We start from the raw sequence: 23452 nt of genomic DNA, 5'->3' as shown, positions 1-23452 counted from the left end.
GTTCAATTTTTTCTCTTCTAATAAGATCACATTTAGAGGTACTAGGGGTTAAGACCTCAACATATCTTTTTGTGGGACACAGTATATCTACAGTTGAACAAATTTTGCAGAAACTAGTTTAAATAGGTTATATGCAAGTGAGGGAGGCTGGAGCAAGTTGGAAAGTGGCTTTGAAAACAGTTTTTAAGATCTTAATTGTGAATTCTCTAAGTCCCAGAGAAGATTTTATACTTGTACTCAGCAATATATGATCTGAGAATCTTTTTTTTTTTTTTTTTTTTTAAAAAGCCCAGACTTTGGTTCCAATGGTATTAAAGATAAAATCACTCACCATTCATTTTCTCAACAATTTGTTAACATTTATTACATAAATAAGAATAGAGTAATGAACAACACAATATTTCCTTTCAAAGGCTCTAATCTAGAAAAGAACCAGGCAGGTAAGCAGTTACAACTCATTGTGTAACACGATCAGATTAGCATTTTAAAAAGATTCCCTTCACCACAGAGAGGAGAGTGGGTTGGAAGAAGAAAAGGTCAGGAGACTAGTTTGAGAGGTATCATGTTGCTTATACAACAGAACATAGGTTAAGAACAAAAATCAAGTCATGAAGAAATGAGTGATAAGGACAAAGAGAAAAGACACAGAAGATCCTGTGGCTTGAGGAATTCTCTATAGTTCCAGCCACCAAACCTATAACATTAACTGCATTTGCACCCACCCTTTCCTTTGTGCCCTCTGTTGCAAAGGAAGAAGTCCTTTCTTTTTACTATAGCTAATCTTTCTTCTTGTGCTTTGGAATATAGCCTATCACCTCTAAGTAATCTAGGTGTCTTTTAATTATAGTCTTTGCTCTCAGACCACAATCTCTTCTACTAGTTGCTCCTTCTCACTACCAGCCTTTGAACATACTCAAGCCACTCATCGTAACACTAATAGCCAACAACCATCACATCTACAACCCTCTGACAAACCTCAGGACTCCAACCAATTACTGGCTTATATCTTCTATTAACAGCTGTACTTGGAGAAGTTGTTTACATTTGATGTGTCTAACTGCTCATCTCTAACACATTTCTAAATCTACTAGCATTTGGCTTCTGCTCCTACAGTTCCTCTGAAATTTCTTTCATTCTGGTTTTCAATAAACTCTTTGTCACTAAATCCAGTAGACATTTTCATTGCTTACTTCCTTTGACCCTTCAGCAGCATGTGACAATTTTGACTACTCTCATCATCTTCATATACTTTCTTATCTTGCCTTTTATTGTGTTGATTTCAGCCCTGGTTTTCTTTCTTCTCCTTCTTAATCTCTTCCTCTAGCCATTTTTAATATATTATGTTCCTTAAAATTCCTCAATTTATAGTAGATTCTCTTCTTGGGCAAATTTCTCTCTTCTCCACAGATCAAAAAATCATTTGTATATGATGATCCCCAATTATGACTCCAGCTGAGGTCTCTCTCCTCAGCTTCAGATTTGTATTTTCAATACCAAAGGGTCTAATTAAATTATCTAGTTATAGCGATTATATTCCCCTTAGTAGTAATTAATTTAGGAGCTCAAATTTAAGTTGATTTGGTTATTATTACCTATTATTGTTCCAGGGGTATGTAACCAAAATTTGTCCAACCACACTGCATGAAGCAAGGGACTTTATTTTTTTTTTCAAATTTGGGAAGACTTTTTTTCTCCTCGAATGACTATAAGCAAAAGCGCATGTTAGCTTTGCTGCTACAACTGATATTCTATTCCCTTAAACGTCTTTAAAATTGTATTACGGATGTACATATCCATAAATAATATTTATTGCAAGTTATAAACATATATATATATTTAACCTTCAATTTGGCATTTTTGTTCAATTTTATTTGTAAGATTTATTCATTTTGTTAACTACTTCTCAGTTTCATTCTCTTATAGTTATATGGTTTCCATTACAAAAACATAACACGATGCATTTATCCATCATCCTGTATTGTTTCTTTTATTTCCTAATATAAACCAATGTTTCTAAAAAAATTTTTGAATATGTCTCTTTTTGGACATCTGTAAGAATTTTCTAAGGTATGTATTCTCAATAATGAATTTCTGAGCTACAGGGTATATACACTTTCAATTTAGAAGATAAAACTAAATGACTATCCGCAATGCCTGTACCATTTTACACTTCTGCCAGCAGTCTAAGGAAGCTCCTGTTTGGCCAGATCCTCAATAAAAGATATTTTCATGTCCCCGCTTTTTTTGCATTTTTAATGAGTACAACATTTTTTTTTTTAATGATGTTTTTCAATTTGTGTTTTCATGCTTACTAATTAGGTCAAACAACTTTTGTATAATTATTGGGCAGTTTTGCTCCCTCTATTAAAATGCCCATTTTTTTAAATGAGGGGTTTGTCTTTTGCTTATTGAATTTTAGAAGTTTCAATATTTATGTGTATTAATATATTCAATATTGCCCTAGACATAGGCAGGAAGTACTCTTATCTTGGGTACGTCACTCACTCTGGCTCTGCTCTAGCTACTCCTTTCCCACTGGGTGAGGTGACCAGGAGGCCAAGGGGATATGCCGGGAGTCCCCAGAACATAGAGTTGCCCAATTCAGCAGCCCTGATCCTGCTTTGTCAGCCCACTCTGGACTCTTCCCCTTCCTTACATCCATCAGCTGGAGGTCATACCACACCATGAGTGTGCACACTCTTAGGCCCCAGGAGTGGCCAAGGGGCAACTGTTTGCAGGGAGGTGGAGGCTACTCTATAGAGCTTTGGACCTGAGGACCAATGTGTTCATACACTATACATAGTGCTGATAAAACCTAAGCCAACATTTTACTTTAAAATAAAAAAGAATAGAAATTCAGGAGAAATCAAAAGCAAAAGCAAAGTAGTAGAAATTATTAAAAATATATCAGTAATTATGTTGAAGTATGCCATTTAAAATAGATATTATCACATCGAATGAGGGAAAAGCAAATAAAATATAAAGATACAGGAAAGTTAAAATTAAAAGGAGAAAAGTTACACTAGGCAAATAAAAAATTAGTAAATTTATATTATTATGATATTATAAGACTAGAATTTAAAGCAAAGATGATAGAAAATTTGTCTTATACTTTTATTAATATTATGATACTTTTCATTAATCTTAGTGCTACTACTTACTATTACTACTTTTTTAATCAGCCAGATTTGTTCAGATTGAGCCAAGTTTTTATTTGTTCACAATGCCATCTTGCCTTTTATACTGGCCTTCTGGAATCATTTTATATTGAAGGGATATAAAATACTTTGATACTGTAAGCACAGGGTTCTTCTCTTCTAACATAAGTCACTGCATGTGTAGGAAGATGGATAAACAAAGCACAAGCCAATGCTGTGCTTTATTTAAGAAGCTTATTTCAATAAAAAAGATTCAGAAAACTTAAAAATGAAATAAAATAGTAGGCATAAATATACAAGAAAATACAACTAAAAGGAAAGATGAGATTATACAATTTTAATATTTGACAATGTGAAATTCAGAACAAAAGGCAATAACGGAAGGACTATAGAATTATTAGCAATTTATACAACCCAAAACATGATAACTGCTTTTGTAAAGCAGAAATTACAGGAGACTGAAGAAAAAATAGATGGACACTAAAAATAGAAGACTTCATCATACTTCTCTGAGACTGCATTCCACCAGAAGCACAACCTAGGACAAAGATTTGAATGTAGGTGGTTTATGTAGGAAGTGATTAGTGGGGACACCAGAGGAGGAATGAAAAGTAAGATAGTAATGAAAAGTAAGAGGGATGAAAAGTAAGCCAATAGATGGTGTACCAATGCACAGATTATTACTGAAGTTACGTTGGGCATAGGCCTTCTGGGGATGTCTGAGAGGCCATGTGGATCATGCTGGCCTGAGGGGCAAGGAATATTTCATATTAATTCTCCAACTCTTAAGGCTGAGGGCAACTCTTAGAGGCATTACTTTTTTGAAACTTCTGGCCTTCCCTTACAGGCTGAAAGAAACTTCTAAGGAAGTCAAAGGATTCTCTGGCATATAGAACAGGGAACACTAAGGAACTATATGAGTAGTGCAGGGACACATATGATAAAGTTTACCCCATACACAGCTCAGATTTCCTTGTGCTCCACATTAAGTTCACTGAAGTTCTATCACTCTGTTTATCACCTGGCCTCCATATGTGGGTGGACCAACAACCCATTAGGGGCTCTGACACCAAGGAAATAGGGATTGTGTAAAAGGCTACTGACTAAACAGTCAATAGTATCTGCCACCGGCTCCCAGCAATCACTCACAAACTTCTTCCTACATATACACCTTAAAAAAGAAATAAGAAAACAGACTCTTCTGCATATGGAGATACTCCCAAAAGTCTCATCAAATTACTCCATCCAGCTTCAAACCCAGAACTTCTATGATATGCATTGTTATTACCATGAGGTCTATATGTAGCTTGTTGTGTTGGCATATTAATAGATAGAATACAAATAACCCCTATATAAATAATCAAGGAAACTTTTTAAAAATACTCATTTTGAAAAAATATGGAATAGGTTTTAAAATAGAGATTAAGGAATATAGAATAGAAATATGAAGTAAATTTTCATATTCTCCTTCCCCTGCGAACATCATAGCTCCCCCATCACCCCTGGGTGAGGGGTTGAACTAAGAGAGACTGACAATTTGAAACATCGGTGAAACATGGGAGATGATGGTGATAGAAGAGGCTCCTGAATTCACATCCTTCCTTGGACACACTAAATATACAGCTACGCATGGAACCATTTTCTCTGAAAGAGATCCAGAAACTAGCTGAGTACCTCCTACAGATTGGGCGAACAAGAAAACATCTGTATCAAAATTGGTCTTGGCACACCCTCAACTACCGAGAGCTATTAAGAATGAAGGAAGCTTGTACAATCACAAATGTTTGCGCAATAACCAAGAGCTTAGGCCAGTATGAAGGAAAAGAAAAATTACCTACATGAGACTACTCTGTCAGGAATGGAGGTAGGAAAAAAAAAAGAAAAGAATGGGAAGTGGCCGTTTTATCTCATGCTCAGAAACCAACACACAGAGAAAAAAGGAAAATGAATAAACAGAGAAATACATTCCAAACAAAATAAGGTAGAACTCCGGAAATGAATCTTAATGAAATGGAGATGAATGTTATCTCTGATAGAGTTCAAAATAATAGTCATAAAGATACACACCAAGATCAGGAAAACAACCCATGAATAAAGCAAGAATTTTGAAAAGAGAAAATATCATACATTACCAAACAAAAATCACAGAGCCGAAGTATATAATAAATGAACTAAAAAATTCAATAGAGGGGTTCAACATCAGACTAGATCCCTTTCGCAAGAGCATGTAAAACAATAAAATACTTAAGAATAAATTTAACCAGGATCTCTACACAGAAACCTAGAAGACATTGATGAAAGAAATCAATGAAGACACAAATAAGTGGAAAGATTTCCCATGTTCATGGATTGGAAGAATTAATATTGTTAAAATGGCCATAGTACCCAAAGCCATCTATAAATTCAACGCAATCCCTATCAAGATCCCACTGGCATTTTTTTTCTTTTTTACAGTACAAATAACTATCCTAAAATTTGGAACCGCGAAAGACCCAAATAACCAAAGCAATCTTGAGAAAGAACAAAGTAGGAGGCATTTCACTTCCTGATTTCAAGCTACCTTATAAAGCTATAGCAATCAAAAACAATCTAGTACTGGAATAAAAAGAGAAACATAGAGTAATAGGACACAATCAAGAGCCCAGAAAAAAAGCCATAAATATACACACACAACTGATATTTGACACAGGAACCAAGAATACACAATGGAGAAGACAATCTCTTTAATATATAGTTCTGGGAAAACTGAACAGTCATATGTAAAGGAATGAAATTAGACCTCCTATCTTACATCACTCACAAAAAGTAACTCAACATAAATTTAAAAATCAAACTTAAGGCCAAAAATCATAAAAGTCCTAGAAGAAAACATAAGAAAAAAGCTCCTTGGCAATAATTTTTGGAAATGGCACCTAAATCACAAGTAACCAAATAAAAAATAAAGCAGGACTACATCAAAATAAAAAGCTTCTGCACAGCAAAAGAAATGATCAACAGAATGAAAATATGACCTATGGAATGGGAAAAAATATTTGCAAATCATATACTTGATAAGGAGTCAATATCCAAAAATATATAGAAAACTTATACAACTCATTATTAAAAAAAAAAAAAAAAAAAACATCTGATTTAAAAATGGGCAGAGGATCTTCATAGACATTTTTCCAAAAAAAAAAAAAAATACATATATTCAAATGGCCAGTAAGTACATGAAAATCTGCTCACCATCACTAATCTTTAAGGAAATACAAATCAAAACCACGAAGTATTACCTCATGCTTGTTCGAATGGCCATGATCAAAACTTGATATTTTTCTACTCTATAAAGGCAGAATATATGTTTAATTTAAAGCAGGAAACCTTCAACCCAATATAAACAAGAATTCGGAAAAGAAAAAGATCAAGAAACTAGGCTTTTCATAGTAATTATTCAAAGACTTTGGAGAAAACGCTATTTGTAGAGCACAAATAAACTCTCATCGATTTTAAAATATAAGCATTTCTGCTGTAACATTATGTATGCATTCCTTTAAAATGTCCCTTTAGGCAAATCAAGCACCAGAAATAGCTAAGCTTATGAAGAAAATATTGTAGAGGTAAGCCACACAAAAACCTATGCAACTTTGTAACCAGAGTCCTAACAAAAACAATCACAGTCTTAATAAATCTTAGCACAGCTAAGTCCCCAGCAATAGTCAGTTCGTTGTACATTTAAATGCTGGGGTTCACCTTCCTCCTTTGAGATGGACCTCTCTGAAGGCATGAATTCTCAATATAGATGTTTCATCATAAATTAAAAACTTTACATTTATAAATATTGGCAGCTTCTTTATCAGCACTTGCAGCTTCACTGGTTACATCAACATTGTAGAAAACATAAAGATTCTTGATAACATTAAGTCATTCAAAAAGGACTCCAAAGGAAGGTATTTCTGTAGGTTTTTTCTTGACTTAATTTATTGTTAAGTTCTTCTCTTTAATAGTGAGAAAACCTCCCAATTGTTCCAAACGCTGCTAAATTGCTGTTAACCAAGGCAATGTCTTACTTATGTCATTTCTCTATTTACTAATCTTCTATGAACTAGTTTGTGACATATAAACTGTTGTATGTTCTGTTGTAGCAGAAAGCTATATTCAAATTTAAAGTCTCAACGCTACTCCCTGAATTATTATAATTTTATTAGACCTTTGCTGGTTAGTTTTCTGAAATAAATACATATACAGATAATATTTATTTATACATACACACATATTACAAGCATCTTCAAAATAGATCTGAATGTTATTGTTTTACCTTATTTCCTGGTTATATAAATTCTCAAGTATTTTTAGACAGTAAGATATTAAAGTATATAAGCAACCTAAAACTTAAATTATTTTAAAAATATCTATACTGCAAACTGACGTTTAAAATCCTATACACATTAAAAACAGGAGAAGTGTTTCACAAGAAAGTATTTTATTATGAAAAAAGATTTCCATAGATACATTTCTGCCACTTAAGTAAGCACGTGTGATTTTCCTTTTCTGAATGTAGGGCACAGAAACACATTTTGTAGAATCTTTAAAGGAGAAATTCTTATCTTCACATTCTGATCCTCAGATGTTCTGCACACCTGCTACTTCAAACAGAAGAGAGTCAAGCAGTCAAAGAGAGTTTCACATAAAGACTAGTTTATAGATGTTCAGAAACTCATGTTGAAGTCAAGGAAGAAAAACATATAGAAAGGTATGAACACTCCCAGCTTCACATTTCCATGAATAGGGCAATGGCTACCCTTACACATAGGGTCATTGACTAATGTGAATAATAAGGGAGAAATTTTGTCAGTTGTTCATTCTCCCAAGAGGAAAAAAAATGGTAGAGAAGTTTTTGTTTTATAAGTCTGACTTTAGTTCCAATATTTGGAAAATTGCTATGTAATTTGGATGGATGCACAAAGATATAAGAAATAATTATAACAAAAACTTTTTATAGAAATACATAGAAGCTTAAGAAAAATTCCACAAATGGTTGACACATTTCTACATTCAAATTTGAATATTTCTTCACATGAAATTATTATTATTAACCATAAAATGAAATATGAAAGCACAAAAATGGATACCAACCAGGTGTCAAGTAGTCTTTATCACTAAAATTCAAGTCAAGGTAAACAAAGAGAAGTATATGATCATACTGAATTTTATGTGTATTAAAATTAAAGGACTATGGAAAATATCTATCACAAATGGGCCCACTGGCCTGAGAAAATTTCCGAGGAAAACTCTTCATGAGCAAATAAAACATAAATAAAATGTTAACTTTTAAAAGATTTAAAATAGTTTTTTTGGAGAATAAATATATCTTTAATTTAAATTTTTATTATATGAACTGGATTGGCAAATTTAATTTTATTCTGAAAAATTATTGAGAAATAAACATCCATAGCACTAATGAAAAGTAACAAAAATAAAACATGTGAAACCTAAGTATTCCTATACAACCAAAGGCCAATAACTAGTATATAAGATATCATTGCAATCGGAAGTAACTTATGTATATTTTTCCACTTCTACTTTATTCTGTTCTTTCAAAATATTATCTTTCTATTGAAAGTATTAAATGCATATATTAGAATATATTTTTAAAATTCAAACACAAAGACTATATTATTATATTTTTACTAAAAATATAATAAAACATAGGATCATATTAGTCGCATTTATTTGCTAAATATATAGCTATGTTATAATTATTTTAAATTTTATTACTATAATATTCCACTGAGGGACTGATAATATATAATTCTTACATAATAATGATCCAGTTATAAATTCATATTTTTCTTTTTTTCAATTTTTAGATTCTTCGCAGGTACAGGCAGGATGTCACTGTTTTCCTTCAGTAAATATGTGTACAGGCCAAATCCAATAGCAGTGAAGATGATAGTGAACACTTTGCAAAAAGAACCTAAATTTAAAAGATACAACCATCAGATATATCAGTTTATTTAAAGCAAAAATATGTAAGGAAAAGATGCCATTTATCAAAGTACATTTTATCTCTAAAGGTATCAATTTCCTAATTGTAGAATATAATTAATGTCATAAACATATTAAGTTACTTAAAGGGTATCTTTTAAATATTTACAAAACTTTTTAGATTTCTTAAACATATAGCCCAAGAAAAACAAAATGTGTTATTATTTCATAGACTGTATTAATTCAAAAATAGAAAAATGCATTTCTACTTTTAAAACTTAACTATCAGTAGGAACTGGAACCTGTTTAAGTCACTTCATGCTCCACTCTTTTTGAAATATTTATCATTTTCTAAATACAAACAAATATTTTAGAAATATTGATTATTTTGGGTTTTTATTCATTTCCATATTTCAAGTTTCAAAAGTTTAATATAGTACAAATATTATATAAAAATACTTGAACTTTGAATGCAAACAATCCTGTTAAAGTCAAAAATATTTTACAGCAATTAAAATAATTAAATTAAATTAAATTAAATTAACTAAATAAGTTAAATTAAAGTAGAAAATATTTTAGAGCAATAATATCCATTATCTAACAATATCAATTATAGTGATTCAAAAGATAAAATATGAAACATTAATGAGTCTATGTTGTTTATAATGACACAATATTTCACACATTTATTTATAAAGCCAAGCACTATAAACAACCCAAAATACATTAATGAGAATGGATAGCTGTAATATATTCACAAAATGAAACAGTATTTGAAAAAATGTTTAAAGCACAAACTACTGCTATAGAATAACATGGATGACTCTCCTAAAAGCATAACATTAAGCAAGATAGACAAGAACAAACAAACAAGTATATACTGTATTACATTCACATAAATTTCTAAAACAGGAAAACCAACATCTTGCAATAGAAATCTGAAAGAGGTTGATCTATGGAAGAAGGAAATGGACTGAAAAGAGGCGTAGAAGAAATTTCTGTTTTTTGTTTTGGGTTCTGGTTTCACAGGTTCATTCAATTATCAAAAGCCATCAAATGGAATATCTAAGATCTATATTACCTAATAGCATATACATTTTTTATAGTAGTGCTTGATACATTTTTCACACACTAAACACAGAGTGACCAGCATCTGGATCAAGAACAAAACTCTGTCAACACCCCAGAGACCCTCCTCATGTTTCCTCAAATTCACTAACCCAAAAGGGTTAGTATTTTTTGCTTTTGAAGTATATTCAGGTCAAAATTATATAAGTAGGATCATACAGTGAGTACTAATTTATGACTGTTTTTTTCTTTAACATTATTTTTGTGTGATTCATTCATATTTTATATATTTATATATCTTTCCTTTTTGTTGTTGTATAGTATTCCATTATCTATTTTATCACAATTCATTCTGTTGTTTATCGGCTATTTGATTATCCACTTTTGGGAAGTTTCTTTTCTCCACTTTTCTATTAAATTATGTAAATTTTGCTTATTATTGATCTGTGGGAGTTTTTTAAAATATATTTTGAGTATTAGTTCTCTTTCACCTTTTTTACTTTTACTATTTTCTAAACTGCAGCTGTCTTTTCTGTCTCTTAATTATTTCTTTTGATGATCAGAACTTATTAATTTTAATATAGTCTGATTTTTCTTTTATAGCTTAGTGGTTTTTGTATCCTGCTTATTCAGTCTCTTCCTACTCCAAGGCCATGGAGGTATTTTCCTGTTTTTCTTAAAAGGTTTTATTGTTTTATCTTTCACATTTAGATTTGCAATGCATCTAGAATTGGTTTTTGTATATGATTTGAGATTGGGATCAAGATACATTTTTTTTTAGATATGCATATATTAAATGATCCTTTATTTAAAAAACCATCTTTTACCATTGCAGTGTCTCCTTCTTTTGCCATAAATCAGTTGAGTGTGCATGTGTGGGTTTGTTTTTGTATTCTCTATTCTGTTCCATTGGTCAGTGTGTTGACACTTTTACTCTACTGTATTAATTATTATAGCTTAATAATAGGCTTTGATACCTGATAGACTGTATCCTTCAATTTTGTTTCATCTTCAAGATTCTCTTGATAATTCTTGGCCCTTCGGCATTTGTTTGTGATCACTTGATACTATAGATTAATTAAAAGAATAGGCATTTTAAAATCTTCCTATCTGTAAACAGGATACATTTGTTTCCATTTATTTAGGTTTTAACGTCTCTCAGATAAAATTTGTTGTCGTCAGTGTAGAGATTTTATACAACTTTCAATAGATTTTTTTCTTGGTATTTATTTTTTTAATGTTTTTATATTATTTTTGTGTTTGGTTATATAGAAAATACAATTGATTTTTGTAGAAATTAAACTGATTTTTATATATTTATATATTAAGTAACCTTATTAAATATACTTATTAATTCTAATATACTATATTGATATGAATGCTAATTACAGGTATGTTCACTTTATTAAAATATTTGAGCTATACCTTTATAATATGTGCTCTTTACTGTATATATAATATATTTCAATAAAAATTCTATCAAAAAAAATAAACCCAATGAAGTGGTAAACATGACAAGTTAAAACAGGAAATGTTACAGAAGACATAAATCATCTCTATGCTGCTATTAAACTAGAGCTGATTGAATCCTCCATTTGAGGTAAAAGGTATGTAATGAGTCATCTCAATGAAAACTTAAGATTTGAGAAAGATCGGAAGAATTTCCTTGCTACCAAAGGGAACCAGTGAATTGATAAAATAATATATTTTTTTACTGGCTTTTCAAGTGATAAAATTTTTGAGAATCTGATGAATGCCACAGCCTTCCTCCACTGGGTAAAAATTTTTGGACATAAAATGTACAAACAGAATTTTAGGATTTCAAAAATATACTAAAGTTCAATGTGGGTTCCTAGGGTTCATGGATTCCTGTTAAATAAGTCTTGCCCTAGAGTAGTAGTGTATGTAGAACTTCTTGTGACAATGACAGCGTTCTACATGTGCACTATACAACACAGCAGTCAAATGTGACCATTAAACATGTGAAATTTACCTGAACTTGTAATTGCATTTAATTTAGTTTAAATTTAAATAGTTATACATGTTTAATATATACTATATTGAACAGTACAGCTCTAAAGTCTTTTACATAGCTGTCTTCGAGGTGCTTTATTAAAAATACACATGCCTACTCCGAGTCCCTGGTATTCTAATTCAGAGACTCAGATCTTATATTTTTAGCAAGCCCTCCAAGTTTTTCTGATTCAATTGACTCATAGAATATACTTTAAAATGTACTAGTTTATACAAAATTGCCACAAATGCATATTCTTATGTTTCCTGTGTTTTGCCCTCTCTTATTATAATTTGTTGTTTATTATTGTTATCTCCTTTTAGTAGGTCCTTTGCAGTTTCTCTAGTAGTTTATCAACATTCTCAGTTATGTTCTGTGTTTGAAAATAGTTAAGCATATTACAGGTATATCTAAAATAAAATTTAGAAGGCTCAGCAGTGTTTTTAAGAGGACTGACTTAAGAACAATGTCTAGTTTTGTTGAATTATCTCTGAAGAATTCATTTTGACTTCTTAAATGTCATTTTTGACTTTTTAATTTTTTCTTGAATTTTACTTTATTCAGTGTTGACTGCTTGATAATCGACTTCTGAATTAGAAGGCATTACTGTATACTGTTTATCAAACAAGTATTTGTTACTATTAAATGGTAGAGTCTATCATTATGTGTTTTTTTAATTACTAAACCCACTTAGTAAAATCATAAAACATATAAATCCCTTAAAATATTTATCACACCAATAGCAACTCTACAGTAAAATCATTCAGTGTTAACAATGATTAAGACTTCAAAAGTCATGTACTCCAAAATCTACATTTTACAAATGAATAAATTGAGTCCAGAAAGATCTAGTGAATTTTCCAAAGTGATACAAGCATATCTAGACTTTCCCAACACTTTGACCATAGCTCACAGCACCACAGCATCCTAATCCCTGTATCTCTTATTTATTCTACAAATACTGAATGTTTGCCATATGCCAAGCACTGTTACATCATCGAGCAAAAGAAATCATATGAAATTTACATTTAAATGGGGTAAGAATATCTTGATGCTTTTTAGTGATGCAAAAAAAAAAAAATGTTTTTTAATTATCCAGTCTTTTACTGTGAAAATGGAAAGGGTCACAAAGTCAAACTACTTGGTTGTATATATACAAAGAAAATTACTTTCCAAATTGAAATCCTGCTAATTATCACCCTTTACTCAGGGACAGCGTAACACAACTGTGTATTTAATGCAGTGACTCAAATATTTACATAAAGTCTATAGTATTTTAGTGTCAAAATATTTTCAGAATAATATAAGGCTTCTTTAATCATCACAGTATTGATTTGTTCATAGTTTATTATTACTCTACCTTATAAACAACTATAAATTTTGGAAACAATTTTACCTCTCTACATTTCTTCAATAGATATCACTTACATATTCCTACAAATAGGTAGGCCATTTTTGTCGTGTCATAGATCCAACAACTTCCTTTTATCCCACAGTGTCCAGTATCCCGAAAGGTACAAGAAGTTTCTCCTATGATTTTAAAAGCAATTGGTCCAGGTATACTCCCTGTGAAAAATACCATGATTGAAATTTTCCATGAAAACACTATACATTGGGATCAGAATGATTTTTATCCTAAAATTAAATTTACGCCTATATATTTAGTCATCGTTATTGTAAACATATCATTTAAAATTATTGAAGAATTTACTTGTAGATAGGACTGTTAATAACTAGAAACAAAGTGTTTTCAAAAAGGTCTTATCCCTGTAAGTGTAAAAACCTGGTAGATTTGCATCTTTTTAGAGTGGGTTTGCATGTCATTATTTAGTTGACATCTCAAAACATGTTAATTTTTGAATTAAAAATTTAGGAGAAAGTATTTTAAAGAGGTACTAACTATTGATTTTGAGAACTTCGTATACCTCAATCCAATCCAATCATGTTTCTTTACCCCGCTAATATTTTCAATCAACTGCTTGAATCAGGAATCTGAATATAGTCATAATGTAGATTTGAAAGCTGTGTTTGCTATTTTAAGAAAGCCTGAAGTACAAAGTGTATTATCCTCAGCAAAACCAATTTGTTCCTCAGATATAAATCCCTAAAAACATCAGATTCACTGTCCTTGGTAATGAAATATTTAAAAGCACTAGTCTGGGTTAGTGACTTCCCAAACGTGCAAGCAATGTATAGTTACTATGCTTATATAAGTGTTTTATTTCAGCTTACTAAACCACATGTATGAGCTTGATTAGTATACTTCTGATCAAATAGATGGTTTCTTCTAATCGAATATAATATTAATGCATATTTTATATGACAGTTAGGATGGGCTTTATATTAGGTATTGTTTTTATGTATTACTTCCCAAATTCTGCAAAGCAGCTCCCTCATTCGTTTCAGTTTACCATTATTTATTTGAAATTATAAATATGCATATAGACACACATATCAAAAAATGAACATTTCGGTATAATAAAAGATTGTCAAAAGTCCATACCAAATAATCTCAAAATCACATAGGTCACACCCAAGGCCAGACAACGCTGTTTGTCAGATACAACACTGCAAGCAAATAGCAATAATATCATGAAAACACCATTATTAATAGCTATAATGTTTTCTAGGTTAAAGGATAATTTTTCTGTGCATCAATTAAACTAAAAATCTTTATCCAGCTAATGGTTCAATCTGGTTCAATTAAAGAACTGAAACAACTCCCATTTCTTCATATCCTGCCCCTTGCCAACCAATTCCAAAGCTTCTTGCTTTTCACAAAAAGGAAGCAGTTATAACCCAAACCCCTGCCCTAGCCTCCTTTTCCTTTGCTGAAAAAAAAAGAAAAGAAAGTAGTACTAGATTTCCCACTTCTTTTTCTTCATTTTGGAGTGAACGTTCATTATTTTAGAATCTTCTTTTTGCCCCTGTGAGAGCCACTCTTTACCTTTCTTTACCTTGCTCTGGGAGGCTGACCTAAATGGACTACATCAATAGGCTCTCTTGCCTTCTGGCTTCTGATTGGGTTCTGCCAATGGGGTGCTGTGGCGTGAGGAAGGAAAGTGAGGTCATGGTCTTCATTCCCAAGGTCCATCCCTGCACAGTTAGGTCAGGCTGACTAGGTGTCTAGACAAAGAATTCCCCCCTACAGGTCTCTCTCCTTCTTACCCCTATTTCCCTTTGGGCCTGAGCTGGTAACAGACCAGATGTATTGCTCTGTACCTTGGGATTCCTTAAACCCTACCCGCATTTTAAATAACCACTTTATTCAACCTTGAATTGTCCTAATTTGAAGGTATCATCTTTTTGCTGTTGGACCTCTCACTGTTATGCTCACTATTCAAAAGCTAAAATAAATGAAAAATAACTTTCCCAAATGAAAACAAGATCTCTATATAGAAATAGCAATAGGAATATTGGTCAAGCCAGGTGTTTGTTTAAAAAAGAAAAATAATGTATAACATTACATATTGTAGTTTGGAAAATAAATTGAAAATACAATAAAAAAATCAACATTTCAGAAAGTAAAAAATAAGAACTAAATTTATAAGATATGATATTTTAAGTAAATTGTTTATCCTTTATTTCCTTGTTCTAGAACTTGCAAAACAAACTAATATGACCAATGTTTTTGTTCAAAATAACTCAATGTATTAAAATGTAGCATATGTACAATATTTTGTGACTATTTTGCAAAAAGTAAGAGAATTTCACCTTTGTCAACCTGGAAAAATATATATCTTCTTTCCTCAGGAAAATTAAAATAAATTAACCAATTCTCAAATGATAATATTTTTAAATAAAAAAATAATATACACTTTTATTATGAGCAGATTTACTAAAGAGAAGTAAAAGAAATAATGTGCCACATTTTAGAACCACACTTTAGTATAAAGTGTTTGTATAAAGTGAAAAGAGTCTTATGCCTAACTGTAATTGAGTTTTCTGCTCATAATACATAATATGATATGTGTGTTCTCTGAAACATCTATTCAGCAGACCATAACTCATAAGTATAATTAAGTATTTATATATCTTCAGTTTGATTATAACTCTTTTTCTAACTGATATATGAAACAAGACGAAAAGATTGATTCCCAGGATTTTGCAAAATGAATTAAATGAACAGCACAAAAACAAATAACTGATATGTATAGAAAAACAAAATTTTAATGAACAAATTTTATGTTTTAGCAACAAAGTGAATGCTTTTTTTGTATTCTAACAAGTAAGCCTATAAAAGGACGATTTAAGGATTTCATTGAGTAAACAAAAAACTTATTAATACTCTTCCAAATGTAAAAGGCAGCTTCTACTATCTCTTACAACTTCTAAATTTATATTTTCAGTCCATGTCTTTTATGTAAGACATGAGTTCTAGACTTAAGTTTCTGCCTTGCACCAAAGTTGCTCTTCCCCTAGTGTATTCTGTCACAAGTGGAACCATCATCCATGCAATTTTCAAGTCCAAAACCTGTAAGTCAAAGTGGCATCTTCAATACTATCCTTTTCCTTATTCACCTCATACAATTAATAATCAAGTTATTATTAAAAATAAAAATTTTTCATGTACTTTTCTCTGATTTTCTTCATCTCTAATTCCACTGGCCTGTTCCAAGCCTGTATGTTTGCCTTAAAAAGAAGAAAATGAAATGACTTCCTAATTTACCTCTCAACAATCATCCTTATCCTTTCAGTCCATTCTCCATATAAGAGCCACAGTGATTTTTTTAAAGGCGAAAACCTGATTATTTCACTGCTCCACTAGGATCTTTCAATGGCTCCCCATTGTTCTTAGGATAAAATCTAGAATTGCAGATAAATTTACAAGAGTCATCCAATCTTGTTAGTCTCATTCCATGCCACCTCACTTTTGCCTTTATCTCCCTCCTTGTTCATGACATTCTAAAATACAACAGTCTTATGAAGGTACTTTAGAATCTTTGTATATGTCATTCCCACTATGTGAAATACTCATTCTCCATCTTTTATGGTTTAGCTTAAGTAACATATCTTCAGGTATACCCTCTATGAATCTCCAAAGTAAGTAAGATATCCTATAATTTTCTCATTGCATTTTTTAATATTTTCTTTGCAGCATGTTTTAATATTACAATTAAATACTTACAAGAGCAACTTTTTTCTTTTTTCTTTCTTTCTTTTTTTTTTTTTTTTTGCTTTGCTGTCTATCTTTCCACCCTCAAATGTCCAAGCAGAAGGAACCTGGTTACTTTTCTTCCACTTTTCTTCTTCTCTCCACCTCCCCTCCCCCACCCCCACACACACTTTAAAGTACTCGTCTACCTTCCTGTTTGAATCCGTGATGACTATCACAGTTGAGAAGACATAAACATGTAAAAATAATGAGAGATGGAAGGGAAAGAAAGAATGGAAGAACTAGTTTTTCTTAAGAACACTGACAAAGGGATACAAACAAATCATCATATTTTTCTGTTTAGACTTAAGCATCGCACAGCTTTAGATTTCAGAAAATTTCTTCAGAGGAAAAATTGTTTTGTCATTCTTAGTCCCATGTGATCTCCAAAATCTCAGACAAATAGAATGTACTAAAAAGAAATGAATTTCTCTAACTGAAAAATATGCTCATTAAGAACTCAATAGGTGAATTTAATATATAAGTAGACACAGATGAAGACAGGATTAGTAAACTAGTATATAAGTAACTGAAAAAGCAGGTGGAGGTAGAATTAACATATTAGGATATAGATAAGTGAAAAAAACTTTAGTCTGAAGCACAGAGCACAAAAATAGAAAGTAAAAGAGTTCTATAAGAAACACATGGACACAATGAAAGATTTATGGTATGTATAATTTGATATCCCAAAGGTGAATAGAGAAGGAATGAAGCAGAAGCAGTATCTACAGAAAGAATAGTTAAGAATTTCCTAAAACCAATGAATGATCTAGTGGTAGATAATCACCAAGGATGACTATCACCGATTCCTTTTTATTTCCCTATACATGCATATTGTTCCTGACATTAAGAGATGGATTCAAATCACCCTCCCCTTGAAACATAATGACTTTTTTGACAAAAAGAATGCAGAAAAGTGACATCCTTGGACTTTAAGCCTAGGTAAAATTAAGCCTACAGTTTATGCCTGGGTCTTTTGCAACACTTTAACACTTTGGCCGCACCTTTTTGAAATTGTTGCACTTTGTTAGCAGAAGTACAGGTCACATAAAGAGGCCACATATGGCAAATCGACAGTAGTCTCCCAGCAAAATTTTGCCCAAATTGTCAGCCTTCTTGGAAATTCAGCCCAGTTATGCTGTCAGATGACTCAAGTGTCATGTGCCGACTAACCACAAGCTCATGAGAAACCCTGACCAAAAACTACCCCATTGAACCCAGTCAACTCAGTGAACTATGAAAGATATGGATAAATTGTTGTCATTAAATTTGGGGCGGTTTTTTACTGCTATGAGTTGAATTGTATCTCCTCCAAAATTTAAATGCTGAAATCCTAACTCTTCTCTGATACCTTGGAATGCTACCGTATTGAAGACAGAGTTTTACAGAGAAAATTAAGTTAAAATGAGGTCTGTCTGGTAGGCCCTAATCCAACATAACTGGTGTCCTCATAGGGAGTGGAAATATGGACATAGACATGTACAGAGCTAAGACAATGTGAAGATTCAAAGAAAGATGACCATCTACAAGCCAAAGAGAGATCCTTCCCTCTTAGCTATCAGAAGAAACCAACCCTTCCAACACCTTGATCTCAGATTTTTAGTCTCCAGAACACTTACCATCCTAGTAGCTAATAGAAAAAGACAACAAGCTTTTCTTTTAAAGCCATAAGAAAATTTTAAAACTCCATGAACCATCAATACAAATGAAATTTTATTAAGGAATATCTTAGTGAAATTGCTGACAGACAAAGACAATGAGAAAATGTTAAAAGCATCTAGAGAAAAAGACACATTACATTCAAAGGAACAGTAATAAAATGTTATAGAAATCAAGAAGACAGTTAAATATTTATTTTTAAAGTACTGAAAGAAAATAACAACCAACATGGAATTCCATAAGTAGTCAAAATATAATTTTATAATAAAAGTAGATTAAAGACATTTTTAAACAAGAAACAAATGAACAAAAATCATTTCCAGCAGACCCACAATAAAACAAACTTTTCTAGAGGAAGAAATGATCCCTAAAAAATGCAGGAAGAAAATGAAGAGATTCTGGTACTGTGGTATTAAATATATAATAAATAAAATTACATTCTTTAGGATTTAAAATTCAAGTAGCCTCAAAATACCTAACAATAACAAAAGCTTGGAAGAGAGCTAGTTAATGAAATTAAGGTATTTTTATGTTCTTACATTATCCAGGGAGTGGCAAAAGTATATTTGACTCTAATAAGTAATACATGCTCTTATAATGTCTAAAGTGACTATACAAGAAGAGTAGAATAGTACGTAATTAGCCAAATAATAGAGGAAAATAATGAAAACCAAAGATAACTATCAATTCAAAAGAAGTAAGAAAGGAACTAAAAGAACAAGTAGAAAAATTTTAAAACAAATACTAAAATAATAGATGAAAACCAAACACATTAGCAATTATTTTTAATTTAATAGTCTATATACTCCAATTAAAAAGCTAAATATGTGTGACTTCCAAAAAGTGCCACAAATAGTTATAGTAAGAGAAAGATTGAAAGTAAAAAGAAAAGTATCTAATGAAAATGCTAATAAAAATATAACCAATAAAGCAATATTAAAGTCAGAAAAAGTAACTCTGAGACAAAGTTATCAGAGGACTATTTCATAAGGATAAAAGACTCATTAAGCAGGAAGTGGTAGAAATTCCAAATGTTTTCAACTGATATAGATTCATATATACACAGCAAAGATGATAGAAATTTTAAAAATGAACAAATCCACCATAACAGACAAAGATTTTAAACCATTTGTAAGTCTAAAGATATTTTCAAGTAAGGAAATGATAAAAATGTGTTCTCTGAACACAGTGGACTCAATCTAAAAATAAATAACAAAAACATGACAAATTCTAAATATTTGGAAATTAAACTATACACTTCTGCATAACACATGGTTCCAATAAAAAAATGCACTGAAAAGCATATTTGAATTTAAAGAATGAGAAAAAATATATATCAAACTTTCAAACTTTCAGGATACACATTTAGATTAAAAAGGCATGTATACAAATATATAGGCAATATATGTGGATAAAATAATTATAAAAATGAATTAAAATGATGGAAATTATGAAAATAAAAATAGAAAGGTTTATTAGTCTCCCCACCTACACACACACAAAGTCATTCAATTTTTAATTAAAACCTCTCGCAAAGAAATTTCCAGACCAGATGACATCACAAGTGGTTTCTTCCAAAGATTTAGTTTAAAAAGTAATAACTACTACACCATGATAAAATAGTACAGATATTAGGAAAAGATTTTTTTTTGAGGCTAAAATAACACTGATGCCAAAACCAGACGAGCATATTAAATTATAAAGGAACTTTATTCATAAATACAGATGCAAAAATTCTAACTATACCAGCAAAATGAATCGAGCAACTGACCAAACCCAATTAATTCCTAGAATAAGTAGACATATATCGCAATAATCTCAATAGATATATCAAATGCATTTAATAAATTTCAAAATTTATTAATTAAAAAAGTTTTAGTGAACTAGAAATGGAAGCAAACTGGCTTTTTCTAATAGGTGCTATAAATACAACAGTTAATGGTGAAATTTACAGCAAATTTCATATCTAACAATGAAATATCAAAATCCTTCATCCTAATAGGCATAAAAAACAAGGAGTAACTATCACTACTTCTATTCAGCATTGTACAGGATAGCTTAATCAGTGCAAGAAAAAAGGTATAAAGGTTGGAAAAGAAATAAAAATCATTCATTGCAGATTATGATTATGTATATAAAAAATCTGAAGTAATCTACTAACTATTTGAAATTATTATGAACACAACCATAGAATACGAAGTCAAAGCACAAGAATGAATTCCATTTCTTCATACCAGCAATAAACAACTATACTATACTAAGCTATAATAGACATCAGAAACATCAATTACCTAAGAATAAATTTAATGGAGATATATGACCGCCGCCATGAAAAAATTATGAAACATTATTAGAAAAAATAAATGAAGATTTAAATAAATGAAGAGATTACACCTCACTGACTGATCAAGAGACTCAGTGTGGTAAATATAGCAACTCTTTCAAATTGATTCAAAGGCATTCCAATAAAAATCTCAACGTGTGTTTTATGGACATTGACTAAGTAAGGCCAAGATAATCTTGAAGATGGGCTTACAACAAAACCTGACATATTCACAATAAATATACAGATATAGACCCACATACGTAGAGCTTGTTGGTACATTGCTGTGGGGAAAAGATAGCCTTTCAATAAATGGTGGTGAATCACTTAACATATATATTAAAAAAGCAAACCTAAATCCCTACTTTAAGAAAAAAAAAATTCTGGCTGAATTATTGATTATGTACTCTTTTATTAAAATAACATAAAAATGTCCTCATGATTTCGATTAGGCTAAGATTTCTTAAACAGTATATTAAAGTTAAAAAAACATATTTCACTCAAATGATGCCATTATCAGAGTGGAAAGGCAAGCTGGAGAGTTGGAAAAGATATTTGTAATGAATATATACGACAAATAACCCCCAACTTGGGAGTATATACAGAATATATAAAGACTTCTTGGAAGTCAATAATGAAAAGGCAGAAACCCATTGTAAAAAATTTACAAAAAAAAAAAAAAAAATGAACAACCATTTGACAAAACTGCATACTCATATGGCTAATAAATAAAGGAAAATATGTTCAATATTAGTCTTCTGAATAAGGAAATTAAAATCACAAGGAAATAATACATGTATCTATCAAAATTGCTTAAATTAAAAACAACAATAGAATGCTAGAAGAATGAATTTGTGCAAATACTTTTGTAATTTATTAAAGAGTTTAATTATAACTCAGAAATTCTGAGTTTATATATGCACTGGATAGAGATTTAAACATACACATGAATTTTGACAATGTAACAGTTTCCTTTCTAGCAGTTGCTACCTTGAAACAAAAGAGTAAACCATTTACTTATGATATTGTAAAATCTTCCTAAATTGACTTTTTATGTATTAAATGAACAATGATTATGAATAATATATACATACCGAAGGATGGTCAGGAGGTTTGGTACATCAGCAAAATCAGCAAATACAATTGCACAAAAGGTAAGAACAAGGAACAGAGGTAATTTAGAGCACTTCGCATTACATATCCCAGATCGAGCATCAATAAAATCACCTTGATCATCTGGAGTTATTAATCCTTCATTAATGCAAGAACAATTGAAGTATGTCTATGAAAATTAAGATAGGAAACAATCTTAGAAATCTAGTCATAATGCAAAAACTTTTATTGTAAAATAAAAATTAAATCAATAACTACAGGAGGACTAGCCAGTTTTACTAGTAAATACCCTTATATTAAATCTGCCTGTCGTTTTAAAAATGAAACATTAATGATAAGTCCAAGGTATTTTACCTAAATGAATTGTGTGTGTGTGTGTGTGTGTATGTTTAATTTTGGTTACTTAGGAAAAACTCTATTTAAAGAATTCCACCAAAAATATTACATTCATTGAACAAATAACTGCTGAAGAGCTATGTAAATTGAAGGGAGTTAAGGAAAATGTAATAAAATGGAACTTTAGCTGGGATTTGAAATATGGACAGTTACCCAACTGTGGAAGGTTTTGGGACTATACTGTAAAGATAAGACTTTATTTTCTATGTAATGATGATAGGGCTACTATCTATTACACAGAGGAGGCAGTGTCTAAGGCCTAAAATACAACAGAGCTACATAAAAATATTGTAACTTTAGTGTCTTAAAAATAAAAAAGAATGTAAGAATAATGAATCCAGCCTGGATCATATTTGTTTTTCACACAAATGCAGTTGTACATGAATTTTTTAAATTAATTATTTTGGTGTAGGAAGGGGCTTACAAAGGCAAATTGTATAGTGCCAGTGAAAGTCACAATGTAGCCCTGAATGGAAAGCGATGAAAATTTGGGGTGGTTGTTACACAGTTGGTAATTCAAGAAAGATGAAAAGGTGATATTTTCTCAGAAGAGCGATACAGAGTTTGAAGATACAGAGACCAGGTAGCAATTTATTAATTTA

The 23452-nt window shown here is 31.0% G+C and overlaps 1 protein-coding gene across 1 annotated transcript in view; it reads right to left on the bottom strand.

Moving 5' to 3' along the window:
- Window positions 1-7642: 7642 nt before the first annotated feature.
- The window catches only part of SLCO6A1 (solute carrier organic anion transporter family member 6A1), a 77349-nt gene continuing 61539 nt past the window's right edge, over window positions 7643-23452 (bottom strand). The window contains exons 11-15 of the mRNA XM_016141408.2: window positions 22436-22623; window positions 14708-14772; window positions 13633-13770; window positions 8954-9111; window positions 7643-7780 (exon numbers count right to left, since the gene is read on the bottom strand). Coding sequence (XP_015996894.2) covers window positions 8969-9111; window positions 13633-13770; window positions 14708-14772; window positions 22436-22623 — 534 coding nt within the window. The 3' untranslated portion in view covers window positions 7643-7780; window positions 8954-8968. The remainder of the gene's footprint in view (window positions 7781-8953; window positions 9112-13632; window positions 13771-14707; window positions 14773-22435; window positions 22624-23452) is intronic.

This window comes from Rousettus aegyptiacus, unplaced genomic scaffold (assembly GCF_014176215.1).
Source record: "Rousettus aegyptiacus isolate mRouAeg1 unplaced genomic scaffold, mRouAeg1.p scaffold_m13_p_8, whole genome shotgun sequence".
NCBI lineage: Eukaryota > Metazoa > Chordata > Mammalia > Chiroptera > Pteropodidae > Rousettus > Rousettus aegyptiacus.
The sequence above is the reverse complement of the archived record's forward strand: the minus strand, read 5'-3'. Positions and strand labels throughout refer to the sequence as shown.